The sequence below is a fragment of the Anastrepha ludens genome, chromosome 2, assembly GCF_028408465.1.
Source record: "Anastrepha ludens isolate Willacy chromosome 2, idAnaLude1.1, whole genome shotgun sequence".
NCBI classification, from domain to species: domain Eukaryota; kingdom Metazoa; phylum Arthropoda; class Insecta; order Diptera; family Tephritidae; genus Anastrepha; species Anastrepha ludens.
In genome coordinates, this window is record NC_071498.1 from 26,383,703 (window position 1) to 26,407,367 (window position 23,665).

General features: G+C 39.0%; 2 protein-coding genes across 2 annotated transcripts in view; one reads left to right on the forward strand and one right to left on the reverse strand.

Annotated features, from left to right (window-relative positions):
• The first annotated feature begins 373 nt into the window (after window positions 1-373).
• Window positions 374-14,879, forward strand: LOC128866136 (ATP-dependent Clp protease ATP-binding subunit clpX-like, mitochondrial). Its single transcript, XM_054106648.1, has 7 exons — window positions 374-617; window positions 691-1,380; window positions 10,066-11,002; window positions 11,115-11,391; window positions 11,476-11,625; window positions 13,569-13,790; window positions 13,858-14,879. The coding sequence occupies exons 2-7, from the start codon at window positions 1,308-1,310 to the stop codon at window positions 14,059-14,061; spliced, it is 1,863 nt and encodes a 620-aa protein (XP_053962623.1). The 5' UTR covers window positions 374-617; window positions 691-1,307; the 3' UTR covers window positions 14,062-14,879.
• The window catches only part of LOC128866127 (uncharacterized), a 40,158-nt gene continuing 31,356 nt past the window's right edge, over window positions 14,864-23,665 (reverse strand). Inside the window, exons 7-8 of the mRNA XM_054106636.1 lie at window positions 19,884-20,042; window positions 14,864-15,690 (exon numbers count right to left, since the gene is read on the reverse strand). Of these exons, the coding sequence (XP_053962611.1) occupies window positions 15,625-15,690; window positions 19,884-20,042 (225 nt within the window). The 3' untranslated portion in view covers window positions 14,864-15,624. The remainder of the gene's footprint in view (window positions 15,691-19,883; window positions 20,043-23,665) is intronic.

The window sequence follows — 23,665 nt, forward strand, 5'->3', positions numbered from 1 at the left end:
GATTAGTACTCTTAAATAACGTAAGAGACGACACTACAGTTAACTGTTCATTGAATTTCAATTCAAACACACAAAAAAAATATTGTCTCTTATTTCAAAATAAATCAATTCAATGGATACATTCCATCGAAAATTTTTAAAAATTTGTTGTGTGGAGGCTGAATTCAACGTTGATAGTGTAAAATATATTAATTCCACTTCCAAATAAACAAAGCATCGCGTATTATAAAATAATAAATTTAAGTCAACATTGTACAAATGTATATTGAAGACTAATTTTGTTTTTTGTTTTTTAATTAGTACATTTGTAAAATAAAATTTCGTCGTGCGTACATTATTCTACGGTAACTTTTGCAGCAGCTGTTTTGTTAATAAATATTACTAAAACGTGAGTTTGACAGTCACTGAACATACTGCGTATCGCTGCTGCTTGCGATGACATTTCGTTTTAGCATACGAAATAGTGTCATTTGTCAAACACACACACCATAATCAATGCAGCGCATCCGACGTCAACGCTAACGTCGCTGTTGTGGGCTTTTCGCAGTGTTGTATTCTAATTAATACGAGTGAAAACTGTAAATATCATAGCGAACAGAAAACACAACTTGTCGAAGGTTCGTTTAGATCGTAGTTTATATGACGTGGACTTAGCTCATATCGTAATATTTTTATTTTCTTCCGTTTTAGGCTATTTAACATCTGGTGTTTTTACTAATTTTCGGAAAATTTGCCTCTTTAATAATTCCATTCGAGAAAGATACGACAACGTACAACCCTGTTCGTCGAAGCAACGGCGAACCGAAAATTGACAAAAGTAGCGACTGTTTCACACGACAGCAGCAGTGCAGTCGAAAATCATGAAGTTTGTAAATGCTTCGAAGGCAAAATAGGAAAGAAGGAAGTGAAAAAGATAAAGAAAGGAGGAAAATATATTTTGACAAAGTGTTTCTCGTTCGTAAATCCCGAAACAAACTACGTCTTATAAAACATAATTTTCCAAATTGAAAATCACTTAAAAAAAGAAATTAAAGAAGCGTTAAAAATCGTTAAAAAGTGCAAAGAGTGATCGCGGTCGGGCAAATAAGCGCCTGGAAGCCGAGTAGACGGCGACGAGGACCAACGGCAACAGTAGCAGAGCAGTATCGTGACCACTAAAAGTCACTACGCAAGGCTTCTAATAAAATTGAGTTACGTCCAATAAATTAACTTAGTACGCGTATAAAAACCTCATTTGGTATTGCTAAAATATAATAATACCTGTAAAAAAACGAAAAAAGATTCACAGGCGATAATTGGCCAAAATTATGAGTGTTGTAAGACACTTCGTGCTGCTGTCACAGCTACCGAGGCTTGGACCAAATTATTATTGGTTAAGAGGTGAGTCGTCTATGGAATTCAGTTATTAGTAGACAATTTGTTTTAGCAAAGTAGTAGAAGAACTTTTAGGCGAAAGGATTTGGGACATTTCACCTTTGGCGCTAGCTTGCTTTGTTTTCGTGTGGCCCGTAGCTACCTGATTGACTAACAGATCGCAATCGCTGACGTACTCTTGTGTGCGATTGTAATACATGTGTTCATACGTATATACGATCGTTTTATTTTATGTTTGTATGTATTTCATCATTCATTTGTGCTGCTCTTAAAGATTGCTTTTTCTTTGCTGCCCCTTTTTAATATATTCCACTATGCTGTTTTTTCAGTTACTTATATTAAAAAATATATGTATAAACACCCATGTGTGTACGTATGTACATACATATTAAAAAACAACATGAAATGCGCGACGTGTGTACCTTACACTACTGCGCCATGATTAATCGGCAGTGCCATCAAGAACAATAAAAATATATATATTAGAAAAAGTTGGACTCGTTTGCGACCAAGTGCATAGATATACTGGATGTGTAGAGTTTATGCGTTCTTATATCATCAGAATGCGTCGCTTTTAGACCATGTCGGAGAAAGCAAATTTCTTCCGCTATAGAAATGACTAGCGAAGTTGAATACCTTAGCCATGGCATGGACTTCAAGCTTAACTGGAAGAAACATGCTGATGCGAATATGTCAAAAGCAACTTAACCTCTCATGGTGTGCAAATGATTTGCAGGAGGGTCTTGGGATCGTAGCCAAAAATCCTGAGATGTATCTATACATACCATGATAATTAAGCGTACGATAACATATGGAGCGCGTGGGACCCTCGAGAGTTTCGCATGTCTTAATAAACACAAAGGCGGAGCAATTTCACATGTACAACAGCTGCATTGGAGGTGGTTCTTCTACATATAGTTACTCAACAGCCAGCCAAACGTTCCATATTTAACATGGCTAGGGAAGATTTTGGCAAAGGTAAAGTGATATAATCCATCAATGTGCAATTGTTGAGAATGCAACTCCCTCTTTCTTAACTTCCCAGAGCTGATATCACAAGGATATAGATTTTGAGAAGAGGCTCGTTATGCATTGAATATAAAGGTAAATTGTTATAAGTTATAGGCGCTGGCATCTTTTGTCTTAAATTAGAAATAACCGTAGCTATAGAGAGCTTTCGCGGTATTTCCACTGCAGAAGTGTATGACATCTGTCTATGTGCAGAGATCAATTTAAAATGAAAACTCTGCCGAGCCATGATTCAACGAAGTGGTGTTTGGTGGACTACGTTGAACAACAGCAAGGCCGGGCAATATCTTTATTCTCAAACATCATTCTGCTTTAAACTGTTCTTCCACTCTTTTTGAGTTATCACGTTTTTGTTTTTTGTGCGCTTTGTTTACTGAATTCGTGTGGTGTCATTTTTATTTTTCCGTTTATTGTTTTTAAGTGCTTATTTCTTATTGATACCAAAGTGATTTTCCATTAAGTGACGTTTTTATAATTTTTTTTTGGCGATATTGTTCCTCGCGATATTATTCCTCACCTTGCATGCCTGCACATTGCCCATCGAATATTTCAAGAGTTAAATTAATCGATGTGACGGCATGAGGGCCATTATCCAATACCTGAGGTTTTAGTTGTTGTTTTTTTTTTACTGCAACATTTCTTATGTTTTTGCGGTTATTTCGCTTTTTAATAAAACTTTTTATTTTTACTCTTTGTCGATTATATTTCTCGATAAATTTGCTCACGACGCTAAAACATTTCATATTTTGTTGATTTACATATAAGTACATATGTATGTATGTATACACATGCATGTACATGTGTACATATGTATATCTCTATAAGTATTTGTTTTGGCCTTTTCGTAGTTTTATGCAGTGCTTTTTTTATTTGTAAGTTGAACTTGAAATTTCGATTGACCGTCATTAGTTTTGACTATTTGTTGTCAATGTGCAAACATACCAGGTCATCGTTCTATATATGTATGTATGTACATAAGTAAATAAACAAAAAGTTGTACACAGCCGATCAAAATAATAGATGTATGCGAGTTTATTACAAAAGGCAGTCAGCAATGTTTTACCAACAGATAATAAAATCTGAAAAATTTGAGGGAAGCAAATGAAAATTAAAAAAAACGAATTTCAAAAAACAGTATAACAATGTTAAGGAAGTTTTGTACAACACCTTATTTTCCTCTCTGCAGAAAAGTATAAACATTTAAGGCTTTTCTCAATTAAAAATTACCGGGAGATTCAATAAGATCGCAGATTTTCTTTTATAAATGAAACAATGCACAGTTTGTTGAAATGTTTTTTTTTCATGTTCTTTACCCTATGGTATTTAGTATGTCTGAAACACAGTATCCATTAAATGTCCACCACGACTCCTTTTGGAACAGGATGCGCACATCAAAATTTTCCTCAATATTTAGGCATAGTGCAATCTGTATATCATTTACAACGCTTATGATGTTGTTCCTCAGCACTGCCATTGTCTCGAGCTTATTGGCATAGACCATACTTTCGACATAGACCCATAGAAATAAGTCAAATTGCAAGTCCTCGGGGGCAATTTGACTTCATTGTTTCGTGAGATAAAGCGTTCTGGGAATTTCGTTCGAAATAGGGTCATTGTTTCATACGATGTGTGGAAAGTGCAAGTCCTGCCCAATCTATACACATTTTTTATGACATCACTACAACATTCAACGTTCAACGTAACAACATTACCAGTATCACGTTCGGTGACTCCGCGGGTCCAAAAATCGCACCACACAGTGACTCATTGTGGGGTAATAACTTTTTCTTGAATGACTGCTGGATTTTCAGTACCCCAAATGCGAAGGTTTTTCATGTTATTGTATCGTAAAACAAATGAGGCTCAAAGCTCATGTGGGTCAAAATCACGCTTTTACAAAACAACCATTTTCATAAAACGCTTTAATCACTTATCGCTCCATGGCTATGTTTTCCAAAGCCTGTAGTAAAAAATTTCTGAAAAATAATATAAAATTAACGTATCAGAAATAATTGCCATCAAAGTTCTGCATCACCCGTCTCTGCATCTCATTCATACATGAGATAGTATCCGTGCGTGTTAGTTGGAGCTTCAAAATGTTTTATAAAAATGTTAAATAGTAAATTTTACTAGGATCCACAACGTCATTTAACGGTTGGTCTAATTTGTATGGATATGTGGTTGCCGATGGTAATAAAGGTTTTCCTAACTTAACCTAACAAACGAATTTAATATCCGGTCTTTTATATCTTACATTCTAGTTGTTATTGTTGCAACACCATAAACACTCCCCATAAATGTTTGGTAATATATATCCGGTATCTCGGTAATGTAGAACATGGGCACGCATATGTTGTGGTGATCGAGAGCAGTCGTAAGATTATTGGGACGAACCTAGCGGCTGTAGATTTGTAAAATGAGGTTGTTAAAAATTCCCATTCCTTACCAATCACACCTTGTTTAACCTTATATATGTAAAGGGTGATATTTTAAGAGCTATAGGAAAGTTGTTCAAAACAACACACGTAAAATTAAAAAAAAAATCATGAAATTTTTTTTAAATAGATAGTACAGTCCATATAATTTAATGTTTGAAGATTATTTCATGCATATGTTGACCGCGACTGCGCTTCAAATGGTCCATCCGCTTAGTCCAATTTTGGCATACTCTTTCCAATGTTTCGGCCAGTATCTCACATATAAATGCTTTAATGTTGTATTCCAAATCGTTAATTGAAGCAGGCTTGTCTGAATAGACATGAGCTTTAACATAGCCCCACAAAAAATAATCTAAAGGCGTTATATCGCACGATCTGGGTGGCCAATTGACAGGTCCCGAACGTGCAATAAAATGTTCACCGAACTCGCCTCTCAACAAGTCCATTGATACGCGTGCTGTGTGGCATGTGGCACCGTTTTGCTGAAACCACATGTCATGCAAGTCAAGCTCTTGCATTTTGGGCAAAAAAAAATTGCATATCATTTCATGGTAGCTCTCACCATTCACAGTTACGTTACGATTCGCAGCATCTTTGAAGAAGTACGGTCCAATGATACTTCCAGCCCATAAACCGCACCAAACTGTGACCTTTTCTGGATACATTGGTAACTCTTGCAATTCTTCTGATTGATCTTCACTCCAAAATTGACAATTCTGCTTATTTACGTACCCATTGATCCAAAAATGAGCTTCGTCACTGTATTAAACACCCCGTTAGGCTTTGGAAAGGGTTTTACACGCATGATACACTTATGTTACATAAATATCGGGTGTTTTTTAGTTAGTTTAGTGTTAGTTTTAGCTGCAAGAGAACTATCGATATCGATAACTCTGGTTTGACAGCTGAGAATGCAGAACGCAAACTGTGTAGATATTTCTGTGCGGTAAGATTTGGCAAGTCATCATAAATCGTTTAACGCCAGAACAATGCTTCCAAATTGTGGAAATTTACTTAAGAAGTTGCCATTCTTATTAAATTTTTGTTTCCAAAAATAATCAACTAAACATCGACAATATTTGGCTCCAACAAGACGGCACAACTTGCCATACAGCGCGCTTAACAATCGATTTATTTCAATATTCATGCCACCACGGCCTGATTTATAGGAAAAAGGTGTCAAAAATTGCACATATTCCTGACACCACATTCAAAAAATAAATGCCAAGAAATTATCTATTATTGATACCATTATGAGACCACTAACAGGCAGATATCTGCAGCCAGCCAGAACTGTTGATGTAATGGGGAAGAATGATGGGATTTAGGTTGGCGCATCGCCCCAGGCTGTCGAAGAAAGGAGCTGCCAGTGACCTTAATCGTTTAGCTGCCAAACTCGGATGTTTACAGAGAAAGTGCTCAACAGTCTCCTCCTATGAAAGGTCCCCACCGCTACTGCAATGGGGGTTAAATAGTGAACCTATCTTTTCCGCGTGTGTGCCGATCGTCCAATGACCTGTAAACACACTGACGGATTTGGGAAATGAATGGCGTGGAGTCCCCAGGACTCTCTGAGCCCTCCATCTATTGTACTTGCGCCATAGGGTTTTCGAAATGGCACATGAAGAAATGGAGCTCTACCAGATTATAATAAAAAAAATTCATTCTAACAATATTTCTATTTTATTATCATTTTAAGTTCTCAAGCTCTTAAAAACACCCGATATATATTGCAAGGTATGCATGCCCACTACAGCTACATTGTCGCTTCCAAGCAAGTAGTTGCGACCGCTTCATTTCTTATACATACATACCTACATACGTGCCATATGTCCAGTGTAAATTGAAAAGTGGCGCACTCATTAGTTTAGGGGTCATATGAGCAAATTTTGAATGTTTAAATTCAGTAATTATGCAAATAAATGCTAGCAAATTATAAACTGTATAAAATTATTATACTCACAAATATATTTTTATATATAATATTTACATGCGTACGTTCACACTGAATATTTCTGCAAACACAAACCCAAACTTAAAACAAAACGAAAACAAGTAGCAAATCCAAAAATTTGCGATAAGTGGCCGAGTTAGTGACCTCTCACACGCTCTGCTCTTCTCTTAGCCTACTTTAAGCCGAATAACCCTGTATTTCTGACTGGTTTCTCACTGTTTTTAATCATTTTGTGTTTTTGCATTGTTTTTTTTCTCTATTCATTTTTCCACCCATCCCGTCAACTGCTTTGTAATTATACAATAAAGCAAAATAGCAGAAGCAAAAAAATTGGCTATGATTTTAATTGACCCTCTTATCATCAATAATACTAAAAATAAAACAATGGAAATTATTGAAACGTCTTATTCGTAAAAAATTCAATTTATCCAAATTTAGATGCCAAAGTAAAACTGGGCGAAACACAAAAGTGAAACGATATCTCATAATTATGGTATAAATCTGCTGCTTGCTCTAATCGACTAACCATCCGACCACCCATGATTTTCTCGTTCACTTCTCCCTATTCGGGTACGATCCAGACAGTAATGACGCGTTCGTTTTACTCATTAAAAGTTTTCTATTATTTTTAGTACTCGTAGGTTCTTTCCCACCACTGTCACTTAGTTGTTTATGAATTCCATAAAAAAAATAAATAATTGGCGCGTACACTTCTGTTAGGTGTTTGGCCGAGCTCCTCCTCCTATTTGTGGTGTGCGTCTTGATGTTGTTCCACAAATGGAGGGACCTACAGTTTCAAGCCGACTCCGAACGGCAGATATTTTTATGAGGAGCTTTTTCATGGCAGAAATACACTCGGAGGTTTGCCATTGCCTGCCGAGGGGCGACCGCTATTAGAAAAATGTTTTTCTTTTTCTTTTAATTTTGCTTTCACCGAGATTCGAACCAACGACCTCTCTGTGAATTCCGAATGGTAACCACGCACCAACCCATTCGGCTACGGCGGCCGCCAATGAATTCCATTATTGCGTTATTATCTGAGGCATTTCATTGTCACGTACTAAAAATCACTTAACATTCAGCCGGTAAACAACGGCAGTGCTTTTAATTCTTAACTGTTAGAGTTGTACTGGCTTATTTATAAATGTATGTGCGAGTATGTGCCTTGACACATTAGGTGATAGCTGGGTAACGAACTCGCTATACGCGACCCTGTCACTGCACATGTTAACTGGCTCCCAATGGTGTGCACTACGATTCATAGGCAAGGGTAAGGTCATTGATGAGCCGTCACATAAACTCAAAATCAAAAGTGATGATGTGGGTCGATTGGTTTTTGGGCCACAACTCGTTGATCAGTCGTACATATCTCTGATAAAAGTATGTTTTTTATCCCATCTGCGCTGGAATAATACCTAGTTAATCTGGAAAAATTTTCTGAGTCATGAAACTCTTTTGAAATTCTTGAAAATTATTTAATTAATTGTGGACTTAAAGCTTCCTTTATAGTTAGCTGTGGATTGTTGTTGTTGTAACAGTCTTACTAAGCCCTGCTAAGGTCATCTAACAGAACAAAAACGCTCAGAAAAATCGCTCGCAATTAAACTCAGATTGGGGATTAGATCTTAATTTCTATGCTAATATCAAGCTCGGGGACTAACAAAAGTTCGATTAATGCCTAGGTCTGAATACAATTTTGACAAAACCAAAAGTAACAGACAATTTGAGATAGTATTGCGATATTTCTTTTTAAGTTTCGCTACACACAGTTTAAATGGAGTTAAGAGAACGCAAAGCAACCGACGAGACGTCGGAAGAAATTCTACTTACATGGGAGCAAGACATTTTATCTGCCATTCTTTAAAAATTTTGGCGCAACCTTAAGCGTGTGGAAATATTTCATGCATGTCAAATAGTACTGTAGTAAAGGGTGATCAATTTAGAGGTATTGGCGAAAATTCAAATTGAATGGGCAATCTTTATTATTATTGTGTAGAACCATTGATGAGATTAATGGCACGATGACTTTCACCATTCACTGTTACATTGGCGTCAGTCTCGTCTTTGAACAAATATGAGCCGATGATTCCTCCAGTTCATAGGCCGAACCCAACGTTTGTTTTCAATGGATGTAATGGCTGTTATTGAATGGCTTCGGGTTGCTCTTCAACCTAAATACGGCAATTTTGCTTATTGAAGTAGCCATTAAGCCAAAACTGAGCCTCATCGCTGGACACCATAAGTTGGCCTGAGCGCGCGATGAACAATTTTCACAGAGTGTCGATTTTCCTAATACAATTGTACGATTTGTAAACGTTTTTGAGGCGTATGCTTTTCCATGATGAAATGTCAATGAATACTGAAAAAACTTATACAGAGTGGGCCATATAGCGTTTGCTTTTTGAATCACCTATTTTTTTGAGAATGGTAACACAAATGACATGTCAATTGTGTTCATAATTTACTTAAAGGTTTGACATTTACGAAATGGGACGCTATACGCTTGAACAAAATTGGGAAATATTGAAAACCTATGTCCAAAGTGGTGAGTCTCCTTCTTCTTTCGCGGTTACAGTAAATGGCGAGCGTTACCGTGACATGCTCAACGAGTTTTTGTTTCCAAAAATTGAAGAGGATGACATGGACGACATTTGATTTCAACAGGACGGTGTAACTTGTCACACTGCCAAAGTTACACTCGAACTTTTGGCTACCGTTTCTGAATTCCGATATCAATTGGTCGCCTCGGAGCTGTGATTTAAGTCCGTTGGACTATTTTTTGTGGGGAGCCGTAAAGTAAAATTTAAGAAAATTGAATAAATGCGTAAATCTTGATAGCGACTTAATAGAACTCGCCCAAAATTGATTGAAAATCGTTCCACTGGATGAAGATATCTGAGAATTTGTTGAAAAATAATTGATTGCGGATCAAAGAAAATGTTGAAAACAAATTGACCTTAGTATGAAATGCTTGGAATAAAAATTGCATGTTCTTGTTTTATTTTGTTTTTAAGCAAAACGTCTCATTTGTTATGTATTCCACAGTTCAATGGACGCTGAGCGATTTATGCGCATTCCGTTTTGTATTCGACAATAAAATAAAAGAAATGCGTCAAAAATGTGCATAATACATACATACACACATTTACATACTGAACGAAAATGCAAACGAAAGATTACAATTCAAAGTATATTTTCATTGTATTTATGATTTATTTTAATCTTGAATGTCTATTTCATATATCAACCTCCTCCTCTCACCTTACTTAGGTGTCTGTTGCGCCAGTGTCACCCAAATCAAGAACTCCAATGACACCGTCACCTCAACACGTTGCTTGCACAACCACACAGATCGCGGCGATGCGTTCCGCACATCCGTGATACCCACGGCGACATCATCGCACGGCGGCAACACCACCAGCGACACCTCATCGGGCGCAGGCGCTACTAGTGGCGGTTCGACGGGTGGCGTTAGTGGCGGCGCTTCGAGTGCAGGCAGCGGCGGTGAACCGCCCAACGATAAAAATATACTCTCATGTCCGAAATGCGGTAATCCATGCACTCAGGTGGAGACGTTCGTCAGTTCGACGCGTTTCGTAAAATGCGCCAAATGTAACCACTTCTTTGTCGTACTCTCCGAGGTCGATTCGAAGAAGAGTCCAAAGGACGAGCCGAAAAATTATCGCAAACCGCCACCACCCCCACAGAAGATTATGGAATACCTAGATCGTCATGTGGTCGGGCAGGATTTTGCGAAGAAAGTGCTTTCAGTTGCCGTTTACAATCACTACAAACGTATTCATCACAATTTGCCGCAAGTCCAGACGCAAACGACCATACAGACCGCCGAAGCAATGGGGCGTACAGATTTGCTGCACATCTCCGGCATTGGGCATACAATTTCCAACACATCAGGCACTGAGTTGCCACCGAAGGGCCACATGTCGGGTGGTGGCGGACATCATGCGCATTCGGACTCTGGTTCGGAAATATTGGATAAACAAAATTACGAAGTGAAGCTGGAGAAGAGTAACATTTTGATGTTGGGCCCGACTGGTTCGGGAAAAACCTTGATTGCGCAAACAATCGCGCGCTGTCTTGATGTACCGTTTGCGATCTGTGACTGTACCACACTCACACAAGCCGGTTATGTGGGCGAGGACATTGAAAGCGTAATTTCAAAGCTGTTACAAGACGCCAACTACAAGTGAGTAGCACCTCAATAAATCTATGCCATACCGAAGAAGTTTACTAATTACTGCTCTTACCCCTCTTTTCTCCCACTTCCGCTCCTTGTGCATTTTTTATTTTCTCTGTAGTGTTGAACGCGCTCAAACCGGCATCGTGTTCTTGGATGAAGTCGATAAAATCGGCGCGGTACCCGGCATTCATCAGCTGCGTGATGTTGGTGGTGAAGGTGTGCAACAGGGAATGCTGAAAATGCTGGAAGGTACGATCGTAAATGTACCCGAACGCAATTCGCCGCGTAAGCTGCGTGGCGAGACAGTGCAAGTGGATACAACGAATATACTATTTGTAGCGTCAGGCGCCTACACTGGTTTGGATCGACTCATTGCTAGACGAATCAACGAAAAGGTGTGTGTGTACCTATGCACCTTTGTGCTTTGATAGTTACTAATGAGCAATTCTCTCTTTTTCTTCCAAATTTTTATGCTGCAGTATTTGGGTTTCGGTATACCCTCAACAAATTCGTCCGGACGTCGCGCCGCTCAATCGACGGCCTCCCCCATGGACAGTGATCAGGAGGAGCGCGACAAAAGCCTAAAAAAAGTGCAAGCTAGAGATCTCGTTGAATTCGGAATGATACCTGTAAGTGTGTGAGGAAAGATACAAATAGCAGAGATAAGGAAAAAGCAGTGGGAACGAACGGAATATTATATCTATAAACAGATTAGTATGAAAAAGTGAAATTACGTCATCAGAAATGTACTTAGCTTTAATTTGTTAAAATTTTAATTTATTATGCTTGCATATAATTCGGCCGCCGTAGCCGAATGGGTTGGTGCGTGACTACCATTCGGAAATCACAGGGAGAACGTAGGTTCGAATCTCGGTGAAACACCAAAATTAAGAAAAACATTTTTCTAATAGCGGTCGCCCCTCGGCAGGCAATGGTAAACCTCCGAGTGTATTTCTGCCATGAAAAAGCTCTTCATAAAAATATCTGCCGTTCGGAGTCGGCTTGAAACTGTAGGTACCTCCATTTGTGGAACAACATCAAGACGCACACCACAAATAGGAGGAGGAGCTCGGCCAAACACCCAAAAAGGGTGTACGCGCCAATTATATATATATATTATATATATTTAAGGACAACCCTGAAGGACTTTTCCTCAATATCGTATATAACGAGATATACGAGATGCTGGACTGATTTTCTCATATTTAGGAATTGCTGAAAGGCAACGCACGGCAACCCTAGTCACTGCTTGGTAGAATTTTAGTGGTGTTACAGGTGAAACCATTTTTGACTTTTGAGCTGTAAAAAATGTTGCCTTGTCTGTGCATGTGAACCTGTATCGGCTACGTAAGGGTTGCCTTTTGAAACTCGCTAAATTATAGTAGACAACAACCAAATAACCATTAAATCCGTTCGCTATGAATCGATGATTCAAGCCACACGGAAAAGCGTTTTCCGCGCTATTTATTTCAATCGCAATCAAACACTGAAAAATATACGTTCCTAACTTCCGGAACTCGGTTCTACATTCTCACGACAGTCGGTTCTGCGTAACCAGAGCGACCCGGATTTATATCCGGCCAAGGACTGTCACTTCAGCAACATTCCCCTTATATGTATGGAGAATGTTTTTGCTGCAGCAACAAGTACTGAAAAATATAAGCCAATATTTAAGCCGACTCCGAACGGCAGATATTTTTTTATGAGGAGTTTTTTTAGTGGCAGAAATACACCCCCAGGTTTGCCATAGCCTGCCGAGGGGCAACCGCTATTAAAAAATTTCATTTTGGCGTTTCATGCATGGCGATTTGAACCTACGCTCATCGCGCACCAACGCATTCGGCTACGGCGGCCGCCCGTTTTGCCATCAGCTATGGTAAAAAACGAAATTGAGCGAATAACTTCGGCTGCCACGTCAACGGTTACTCGGCAGTAGAACTCTGCCGAGGAAGTTTGGCCAATAACTATAGAGAAAAACGGAATTGAGCGTATAACTTCGGCTGCCACGTCACGGAAGTATTCGTCAGTCGAAATCTGCACGATAATTTCTTATATATTCGCACACTTGTCCAATCAGTCGTTGTTCAGACGGCAACGAAGTGTCATTGGTTGGTTGTTTTCAAATATCACTAACACATTCTTAATTTTTTCGTAAACAAACCGATTTATAACTCCTGGTATGTCAGCCAATCAGCTGATTCTTTCAAATTCGCTGAGAGTGGGTTAACGGTTTGATCATCGCCATACCTCTTAAATCTTTTCACCATAATAACATTATAGTGGTGGAGCTGATTAAGGATACATTTTTGTTAACCCCCGTTGGACATCTTTTTTAAAACATTCGGTTGGGTACACGGGTCTGGCCTTTTTTCTCCCTCCTCCTTTGTAAAAGGTTATACCCCTAAATCGATAGAAAATTAAGCTACCTGAAAGTTCAAGTCGTTAGCCATAATAGGGGAGAGGTTAAGCCTAGGGTTATAGTAAAATCTGCCGTACTTATGAACGAATTTCGACTTATTTCTTTTTTTTTTTTTGTATTCTTACATTGAAATTAATTCGTTTCTGCTTTCAGGAATTCGTTGGTCGCTTTCCCGTCATTGTGCCTTTCCACAGCCTCAATGTGAGTATGTTGGTGCGCATTCTAACCGAACCTAAGAATGCTTTAATACCGCAATACAAGGCGCTCATCGGCATGGATAAGGTGGAATTGACATTCGAACGGGATGCCATCGAATCAATAGCCGCCATGGCGATGGAGCGTCACACCGGAGCACGTGGCCTGCGTTCAATTATGGTGAGAGGAGCTCAATATATACGTATTAAATTTCTTGTATTAATACCTAATCGTTTTCTCTAAATAGGAGCAATTGCTGCTCGATCCGATGTTTTTGGTGCCCGGCTCCGATATCACCGGTGTGCACATAACCGCCGAATATGTGAAGGGCGATGCCCAGCCTGTGTACGTACGAAAGGAGAACGGCGATGCTGGTGCCGCGGATGAGAACGATAGTGAGGGTAAAAACTATGAGGACAGCGAAAGCGCCAAAGTACGCATCACGCAATAGAACGACACGGTGTGACACATACAGCTGCTAAGTCGGGATGTTGCAACAACATGTTGCGCTAGCCTTGAAGTGATCGAGTGCTTTAACTATAAAATGCAATTGTATATCTGTCAGTTTTAAAGAAACTAAATTTTTGCGGTTGCGTTGTGGCGTTACGTTAGTCCTCCTTTCACTACAACAACAACAATAGCCACACAACTACAAGTACTGTTCATATTTTACGTTATTTGTTAATTAAATGCTAAATCTGCAAGAAAATCTAAAAAAATCAAAGGCAAAAAACATTAAGATATCAAAATAACAACAAGAAACCATAATCAATTAACAATTATATATCTATTATTAAATGAGAACTTATGTATATTTTTAGTTTATATTTTGCAATAAAAGCAAAAAAGAAAAGTTCATAAATATTTCACTGCACTGCGAATAAATGCATAGGAACAGCAAAATGTGAATTACAAACTTGAAAATGTAAGAAACAAAAGAAAAGAAACGAGGCCAAGGCGGTGTTATTTACTGTAAAATACTTTGGGTGCAAAATTGGAAAATTTACAACTTTAAGCAATTTTCATGTGTGTAATTAAAAGTGAAGAAGAAACCAATAACAATATTTGGAAGATAAAATGCAAAATACTGCGCGTTGTATAAATATGTAAATCTTTACGAAAACCAAATAGCTAAAACTGTTACTGAGAGATGTAAACAACAACAAAAACTACCACAAGCAAAGAAACAAAAAAATAGAAATTTTAGAAAACATAATTTTTTATAGCATTAAATAATAAAATGTAGTGTCAAGTTTTATTTTAAACTAATAGCGTATTTTATATAATATATATACATATATATATATATTATAATAAATAATTCAAATAAATCAATATAAAAAAATAAGAAAACGAAATAAAATTTAAATAAAAAATTAATTAATTAAGTCAACAATGAAAACATATTGGGACTAATTAATATAATGTTTGTTTGATTGTTTCTTTGTTGATGTGTTCGTTCGCCGCTGATGTATTGCACAATGTTGTTACCACCAATTGTCGCTTGTGTGTTGCTGCTGCTGCTGCTGCTGCTGCTTTAATCATTTCATTTTAATTTAATCAGGCAGGCGGCTCGCCACTGCATGCAATGTGTGGATAATGAGTATTTGACTAGATTTTCGACCACAAAGCGTTATCTATAGTGGTTCGAGTGTTTTATCGATTTTCACTGGCACGCCCCATTGTTGCTCGCTCCCATAATTCAGCTCATCGTATGTGGGCGTGTATGTGTGCATGTAAGTACGTGTTGTGTTTGCTTTTAGTCTGTAAAGGATTTTGTTGCATTTTCGCTTTGTTTGCAATTAACATTTTTACTGGCACTAATGTGTGTATAAATAGCTATATTAAAAATATGTGTAAATATGTTTCATTTTTTTTTTGCTTTTCTTTTTGTTTGTTTTAAGTGTACTAGAAAAAGTCGCTGCAGTCGCTGCTTCCTTGTTAAAAACTTTGTTTTTGTTTCTTGGGTTTGTATAAAAAAGATTTGCGCATATTCTCTTTATCCAAAGTGCGTTTATTCGTTCTCCTCCGAGATGAGCAGCTCGTACTCCTGCGCCGCAAAACGATCCCAATCAGAGGACTGTGAAAGTGAATTAAAATTAGAATTATTATTATTTATAATTATGACTAATTGGTTATGAGAAAATAACTTTATCGTAGCGCTAAAATCCTGAAAACACTTAGGAAAGACTGTAACATATTATTTAAACAGCCTAAAACCACTGGTCTGGCAGGAGATTAAAAACGACCTAAAGATAGCCGATGAATCTATAAAAGTGCTCTTAAAAGAAACGGAGTTGGCGGCGAAATTTCTGTAGTCAGTTGATGGGTGTAGTGTCGAACCCTTTCTTGCTAGCTCATCCGCTATCTCATTGCCCCGTATGTTCCTATGACCGGGAACCCATATCAGAGTGATTTCAAGCCAATGGCTGAGCAGTTTTAGCTCCTCTCTACACTGTAGGACCAGTTTAGATGAAATGTAGTTGGAGTCTAGGGCCTTAATAGCTGCTTGACTGTCTGAGAAGATAGCTACTCTTGCACCAACTTCCTTGTAGAGTTTTAGAGAGTTGCATGCTTCTCTGATCGCTAAAAGTTTTGCCTGGAACACGGTGGCATAATCAGGAAGACGAATTGATTGAGATAGGTTGAGTGGCTCCGAATGGAAGCCAGCTCCCACACCACAGTTCATCTTAGAACCATCGGTATAAATTTTGATATCGTGTCTTCCAATCACCTCTCCTTTGCTCCACTCGGCTCTCGGTGGAAAACGTACCGTAAAGCCTTTCTTGAAGTTGAGGTCGGGGACTGTGTAGTCTGATCCGTTTTTGAGCAGCGAGGGTCCCTGTAGGAGGATCTTACTGTGACCGTACGACCTTACTTAGATACTTACTTTTCTGGTAGTTCAGGCATCCTACTGGATCTACCACTCCAGCGTTACATCATAACGAAGAGTACAAGAATGAACATTCTTATATAAACCACGAGGAAATCGTTTCTGAAACCAAGACTCGATGGGAGATTAATAGTTTCAGACCAGGCACCGGCGGTAACGCTCCAGTAGAGCTTCAGCAAATGCTTGATCCGGCGATACCATGGCTCTTGGTCGTTTTCAAAAGTTGCCTTAGGCTCTCATACATCCCTAATAAGTGGAAAGAAACCAATGTAGTTTTTATGGCTACCGTTAATGAATGATACTGATGTCTTAAGGGACATAAGTGCCTGGTTATCATCTGGTAATTTTTCTAGTTGTTGTAATATCTAGAACAAGTTTTGTGGAATGCTGGTGAAGTTTGCTGACTTGAGGCAATCACAAACTTCATCGCATGGACACCTAACGGACAATACTTGTTAAGAACACGCACAAAATTTGAGAGCTGTAGCTTTGATAGCCTCAGAAGTTCCCTCGAGTTTCTACTCGAGGCCAGAAGGATCTTCCGACTTTGCTCGTCTTCGCACTAAGTTAGTGCTCACTGAGTTGACGCGAGGCCCATCTTTCCAAGAGCAGACCACAGGTTCTTAAGAGAACCCCAATCCTCACATTTTGTCGACTGTTCGCTAACTGGCTAGTTCATCAGCCCAGTAGTTTCCTGCTATGCGACGGTGACCGGGTACCCAAGTGAGCCTAATATCGAAGTATCCGGACGCAGTCGAGAGTGAAGTCAGGCATTCTCCAACTAACTTCGAATGCGCAAACAACGAGCACAAGGCCCTTATTGCCGCCACTGCTGCTTTAATTGCAGCTACTTCCGGTTGGAAAACACTAACGCTTGGTCCGGTAAACTAAATTTGATCTTGATAGGAAGCTCCTCGCAGATAAATCCGTAAACACATTTGCCATGCTCTGTCTCCAATTATTGCACACCGCCCACTCCTCCCTTGAGGGAATATGAATGGGAAAAGTATCGCAGGGGCCCGAGAGTGTATATTGATCAAGCCCCATGGGCGTGAACTCTAAGTTTCTAAGAATACTGTAGAATCCGCAGCTTAAGTCTAGCTTGAGGTTCTTCTTTTCTTAATTGGCGCGATAACCGCTTACGCGATTTTGGCCGAGTTTAACAAAGCGGCCCAGTCGTTTTTTCTCGTGCTAACTGGCGCCAATTGGACACATCAAGTGAAGCCAAGTTCTTCTCCACCTGATCTTTCCAACGCAGAGGAGACCTTCCTCTTCCTCTGTTACCACCAGCTGGTACCGCATCGAATACTTTCAAAGCTGGAGCGTTTGTATCCCACATCAGGTTAAAAAAGTCACACGACAGCGAGTCACCCTGTCTGAAACCTCGTTTGGTATCAAACGGCTCGGAGAGGTTCTTCCCAATTCTGTCGGCGCTGCTGGTGTTGAGCAACGTCATCTTGCATAGCCGTATTAGTTTTGTGGGGATACCAAATTCAGACATCGCGGCATACAGATAACTCCTTTTCGTACTGTCGAATGCAACTTTGAAATCGACGAAAAGATGGTGTGTGTCGATTCTCCTTTCGTGGGTATTTTCCAAGATTTGGCGTATTGTAAATATTTGGTCGATGGTAGACTTTCCAGGTCTAAAGCCACACTGATAAGGTCCAATCAGTTGGTTGACGGTGGGCTTCAGCCTTTCACACAATACGCTCACTAGAACTTTATAGGCGATATTTAGAAGACTATTCCCGCGGTAATTGGCACAGATTGCAGGATCACCCTTCTTATGGATTGGGCAGAGCACACTTAAATTCCAATCGGCAGGCATGCTTTCATCAGACCATATTTTGCATAGAAGCTGATGCATGCACCTTACCAGCTCCTCGCCGCCATGTTTGAATAGCTCAGGCGACAGTCCGTCGGCGCCCGCGGCTTTGTTGTTCTTTAGCCGTGTTATTGTTATTCTCACCTCGTCATGGTCGGGTAGCGGAACGACAATTCCGTCGTCAACGATTGGGGTATCGGGATCTTAACATTCTCTGTGACATGCGCAGCTGTCACTGTTTAACAGGTTCGAGAAGTGTTCCACCTATAATTTAAGATTGAACTGTATGTCAGTCGACAGTTCGCCGTCTTTGTTCTTACAGGAAAACGCCCCGGTCTTAAAACCTTCTGTAAGCCACCGAACTTTCTGGTAGAATTTTCGGGCGTTGTTCCTGTTGGCCAGCATCTCAAGCTCTACGCACTCACGTATTTCGGCCTCTCGTTTCTTCTTTCGGATCATACGTCTATCTTCCTTTTTTAGCTCTCTGTAGCGATCCCACATGGCTCGCGTTGCGCCCGATCGCAGCGTGGCTCTATAGGCGGCGTCCTTTCTTTCAGCGGCAGCATGACATTCCTCGTCGTACCAACTGTTTTTTCGGGCTCGCCGGTATCCGATTTCTTCTTCGGCGGCGGTACGTAGGGAACAAGAAATGTTGCTCCATTGCTCATGCAGCTTGTGGCTTGAACACCTCAATATGACTGCAGCGCGTGCAGCGGCATTAAGGAGAACAGGTCTCTTTCTAGCTTCTAACTGATGTCGTCATTTCAGACGAGTTCCACCAGACAATTACTCCATACAGCAAAATTGGCTTTATAATTGTGTTATATAGCCAGAGCGCAACTTTATGCGAGAGGGGAGTTGAGTTCTAGGTATTACATTTTATTATATTTATAGCTGTGTAAAATATATCTGTATAACCGACTATTTATAGGGAGAACACCTAACTGGTCGTTATTACTTTTGAATTCAGTTATCATATTTCTATATAAAACTATCCTGTAAATTAAATTTGTTAAACTTTTTGATTAATTTCTGAGTAACATGCAAAAAATCGAATGAGTAACGTGAATGATTTCAAGACTGTCGAATCTTCCTTAGCAGAGGGACCTCAGCTGCCACTTCAACAGCATTCCCTAAAAAAATTTCTCCTGAAGAGAATTTAAGTACAGTGCAATTAATAAAGGCGTTTGATTGAGAAAACACAATGAGTTAGAGTGCACTTTAAACTTAAGAATAGTTTGTCGGCTCGGCTAGTAGATTTCTCTTCTTTTCCCAAATGAGAGACCGAAGCCAGCAGCTATAATGAAGTTACAAACATTGAATAAATTTTGCTAATCATAACAAATACAAAGAACTATAGAAAAAAGTTAACGCTTGAGCTCAATTTGAGAATAAGGTTTTTCTGAATTGAAGAAATAAAATTATTGGTATGAATGCATTAATTCGACATTCGATGTACTGTTGAAGATCGCCGTTAAACATCTGGGAAATAGGTGAGTTCTGAACTTACCCTCCACTCAAAATTGAAACTAAGTATTGATTGGGTACTTACATATTCATCCCGCTGCGAGGCAAATGGATCGCGTTGTTCATGATCCAAATATTTCTCCAAATTGAAGAATGTGTCGAAGAAGACATGAGTCATTTTGCAGCGCTTCAAATCGCCCAGTGTGATGCAGTCACGACGCGCAGGTTTTATCATGTCGAGCATCTGAAAAATAGAAAAGTTTATACGCAAACGTTTAGACCGATATATGTAAATATGTAATTGTATTATATATAATACTAGCAACCCGCCCAGCTTCGCACGGGTATAAAATATATACCCTATGTCACTCACTGAAAAAATGATTAAAATCGATCCAGTAGTTTTGGCTTATTCATTATTGCCCGTGGCCCGCACGCGTTAAATTTGGAGTAAAAATTCTCCTTTCTTTATAGCATGAATATTTCCTGCTATCTTTGGGATATCTAAATTCATACCCTACATTTTTGCATATTAACTTTTTGCATTTTTACATATGTATTTATTTTATTTTTACAACAATTACTATATTACAGAATGTCTTTATATACAACGTTCATAGCCTTCTTGTCATTAGACAATACAAACATGTTTTCTCTAGAGGTTACTCTTGAAAGAGCGACATACAGTTGGCCATGTGAAAAACAGTCAACACTCAAATCTAAGCCTGCAACGTTGAAGGTTTGACCCTGAGATTTATTAATGGTCATTGCAAAAGATGTCTTTACCGGAAATTGTAAGCGTTTAAATTGGAATGGTAGATCCGATGGTATCAGAGGGATTCCGGGAATCAATACATCTTCTCCGGTACCACATCCTGTGAGTATTGTGCACTCTATTATGAAAGTTTTCAGTGATTTTACCATCAAACGCGTGCCATTGCAAAGTTTAGGTGGACTTAGGTTTCTTAATAAAATAACAGGACAACCTATTTTCAGCTCCATTTGGTGAGGAGGGAGTCCAGACGGTTTCAAAGAATTTAGAAATTCTGTAGGAAATTGAACAGCTTCTTCCAAATCGAGAACAGTATCGACCGAGTAGTATATTTTCGTCGGCGCATCAATCTTTGAAATAATCAAGTTATTTACTTTATCTACTTGTTCGTTAGTTGGTGACAGAATAGCTCTTTCTTTAAACCAAGATATTGTCTTATAACTTATGTTATCAATGTCTGGATAGACATTGTTGACTAACTCTTGGATGTTGTCTATCAAAACACAAAGGTTTTCTAGGTTAATCCTTCCCTCACTTTGTGTTAATTCTCCATTGCCAACTTTTAGCAGCATCTCTGGAAATAGCCTGTTCTCACGTGAAGATGACGAAATCCTCATATTAGTTTTAAGCTCTAATTTATTGACATACGACTAAAGGTGGGATCTTTTTAGCGAAGTATTTATTTCGTCAGCACGTGTTCCTCGAGTCACAACTGGTAGGATTTGACGGAAATCTCCTGAGAACAGAATTGTATATCCACCCATAGGTGCATTTTTGTTGCGCAAATCGCGCATTGTCCTATCCAGTGCTTCCACAGACGTCTTGTTTGACATGGTAGCTTCGTCCCAGACTATTAATGAGCAGTCACGCATCAATTTTCCTGTATTGCTCTGTCTAGAAACACTACAGACGCTGTTATCATCATCGGTGGCGATTTTCAGCGGGTGCTTCATTGTAGAGTGTGTGGTTCGGCCTCTTTCCAAAAGACTCTTTCCAAAAGAGTAGCGGCAATGCCGGATGACGCAACAGCTAACGCAATTTTTCCGGTAGATCTCAATTACTAATTACTGTTGTAATATCTTGAAAAATATTGTTTTTAATTATATGCTGTAAAGATCCATGTACATAGATCTATATGAAAACAACAATGTATTTAAGGTATTTAATTGGATAAGGATTAATGTTGTACCCATTTGTTGAAATCGCTTCGAAAATAAGCTATTAGTTGTCGTAAAAAGTAAATGACAAAAAATGTTATTGTATGGAATTGATAGCAAACTAAACGCGCTCCGAATCAATAAAAACTATTCAAAAACTGTATTTTAATTATGTGCGATTTACTAATATAGAACCTGAAAATAGCGTTTTATTTCGCTGTAAAATTGTATGTACATATAATTACATGGAATTCAGTACATACATAGATACATATGTACATATGTCCGAAATGAAATAATGCGAGCGATTCGTAAATACATACATACATACGTCACCATACGATGTAATTCAACATTAATGAGGTGTGGTGAGATTATCGCTTAACGCCTGTTGCTTCATTCGGTTGACAGCGAACACACACACAAACAGCTTTTTTTGGAAAAAGAGCTGCTTTTGTTTAAACAATTTTGGTTAAATAACAAATAAATTAATTTTTTTTTTTGATGCAGAACGAAAGTAAATATTTCAAAGTTAAACTTCAAGAAAGTTTCATTTTAATTGGTTGATTCGTTTATGATTTATGGCCGTGAAAACAAAAAAATTATGTTTTTTTGCCACATTTTGACCGATTGCCACGCCCCCTTTATATATTTCTTCACATTATATAGATATAAACCTTCCTCTTCAATCAATCTATCTTTAAAAAAAAACCGCATCAAAATCCGTTGTGTAGTTTTAAAGATTTAAGCGTATAAGGGGACATAGGGACAGAAAAAGCGACTTTGTTTTATAATATGTAGTGATAAGGGGGCATAGGGACAGAAAAAGCGACTTTGTTTTATAATATGTAGTGATTATATAAATATGAGAAAATGTTCATAGCTACAGTACCTAAATTATATATTTGTTTCCTAAAAATTTTAATTTCGCACCCTCAGCAGAAGTACTCACGATGCACAGAATGTAGAGGTGTGGTCAACATAGGCCGTTAATCGGCTCTCAGTGATTTTGAAGGAATCAGCTGATTGGCTGACGTAACTGCGGTCTTGACAACGGTTTGTTTACGAATAAACGGAGACTGTGTTTGTGATATACGAAAAAAACAACAAAGTATTCGCTCGCATTGCATCGTTGCCGTCTGAACAAAGATTGATTGGACGAGGGTGTGAATACATACGTGTGAAACAAGTGGACAGAATTCCGCTGCCGAGTACCCGGTGACGTGGCAGCCGAAGTTACTCTCACCGTTTTGTTTCGGATGGCCAAGCCTCCATGATTCACGCTGAATTTAAGGACAGGATAATGTAGCTTCTGTGGAAAGCAGCTGTCTTTATAGGTTAGGTTTTTGTGGCACTCGGTATCTTATCTTCAGGAATTGAAAATTTTAAGAAATCTGTTAATTACAAACAAATTTCCTCTATAAGCGTTAAGAGCGTGTTTCACTTAAGCTGAATACTGTTCGTATGGAAACTATGGATCATTTGTGTTTTATGCCCATGAAGAGCAACTAACCTAGGGCCAACTGAATAATAGTCTCGCACAAATCCGCTTGGCTACGGCTGTAGCTAATGTGTATTAGCAAGCAATACTCGTAGCATTTATCATCAAATAAAGCAGATCCTTCGCATGCCCCTGGCCGCTGTAGTAACGATGTGGAGTATTGGTAGAAAATCATCCAGGCTCTCACATACACATGTATACGAATATGTAGGATGCGAATCACGAGGATTCTTTATTTTCTAGTGGCGTCTACACACTTCCCGTGATTCATCCTTCGACCATATCGACATCAGTAGGGATTTCGGACAGGCCTCGAGGAACACCACAGCGCTCGAAACTGTTCTTCTCCTTCTTCGTGATAGGCCGATAACCGCTTACCCGATTTTGGCCGAGCTTAACATGGCGCGCCAGTCGTTTCATTCTCGTGCTAACACCCG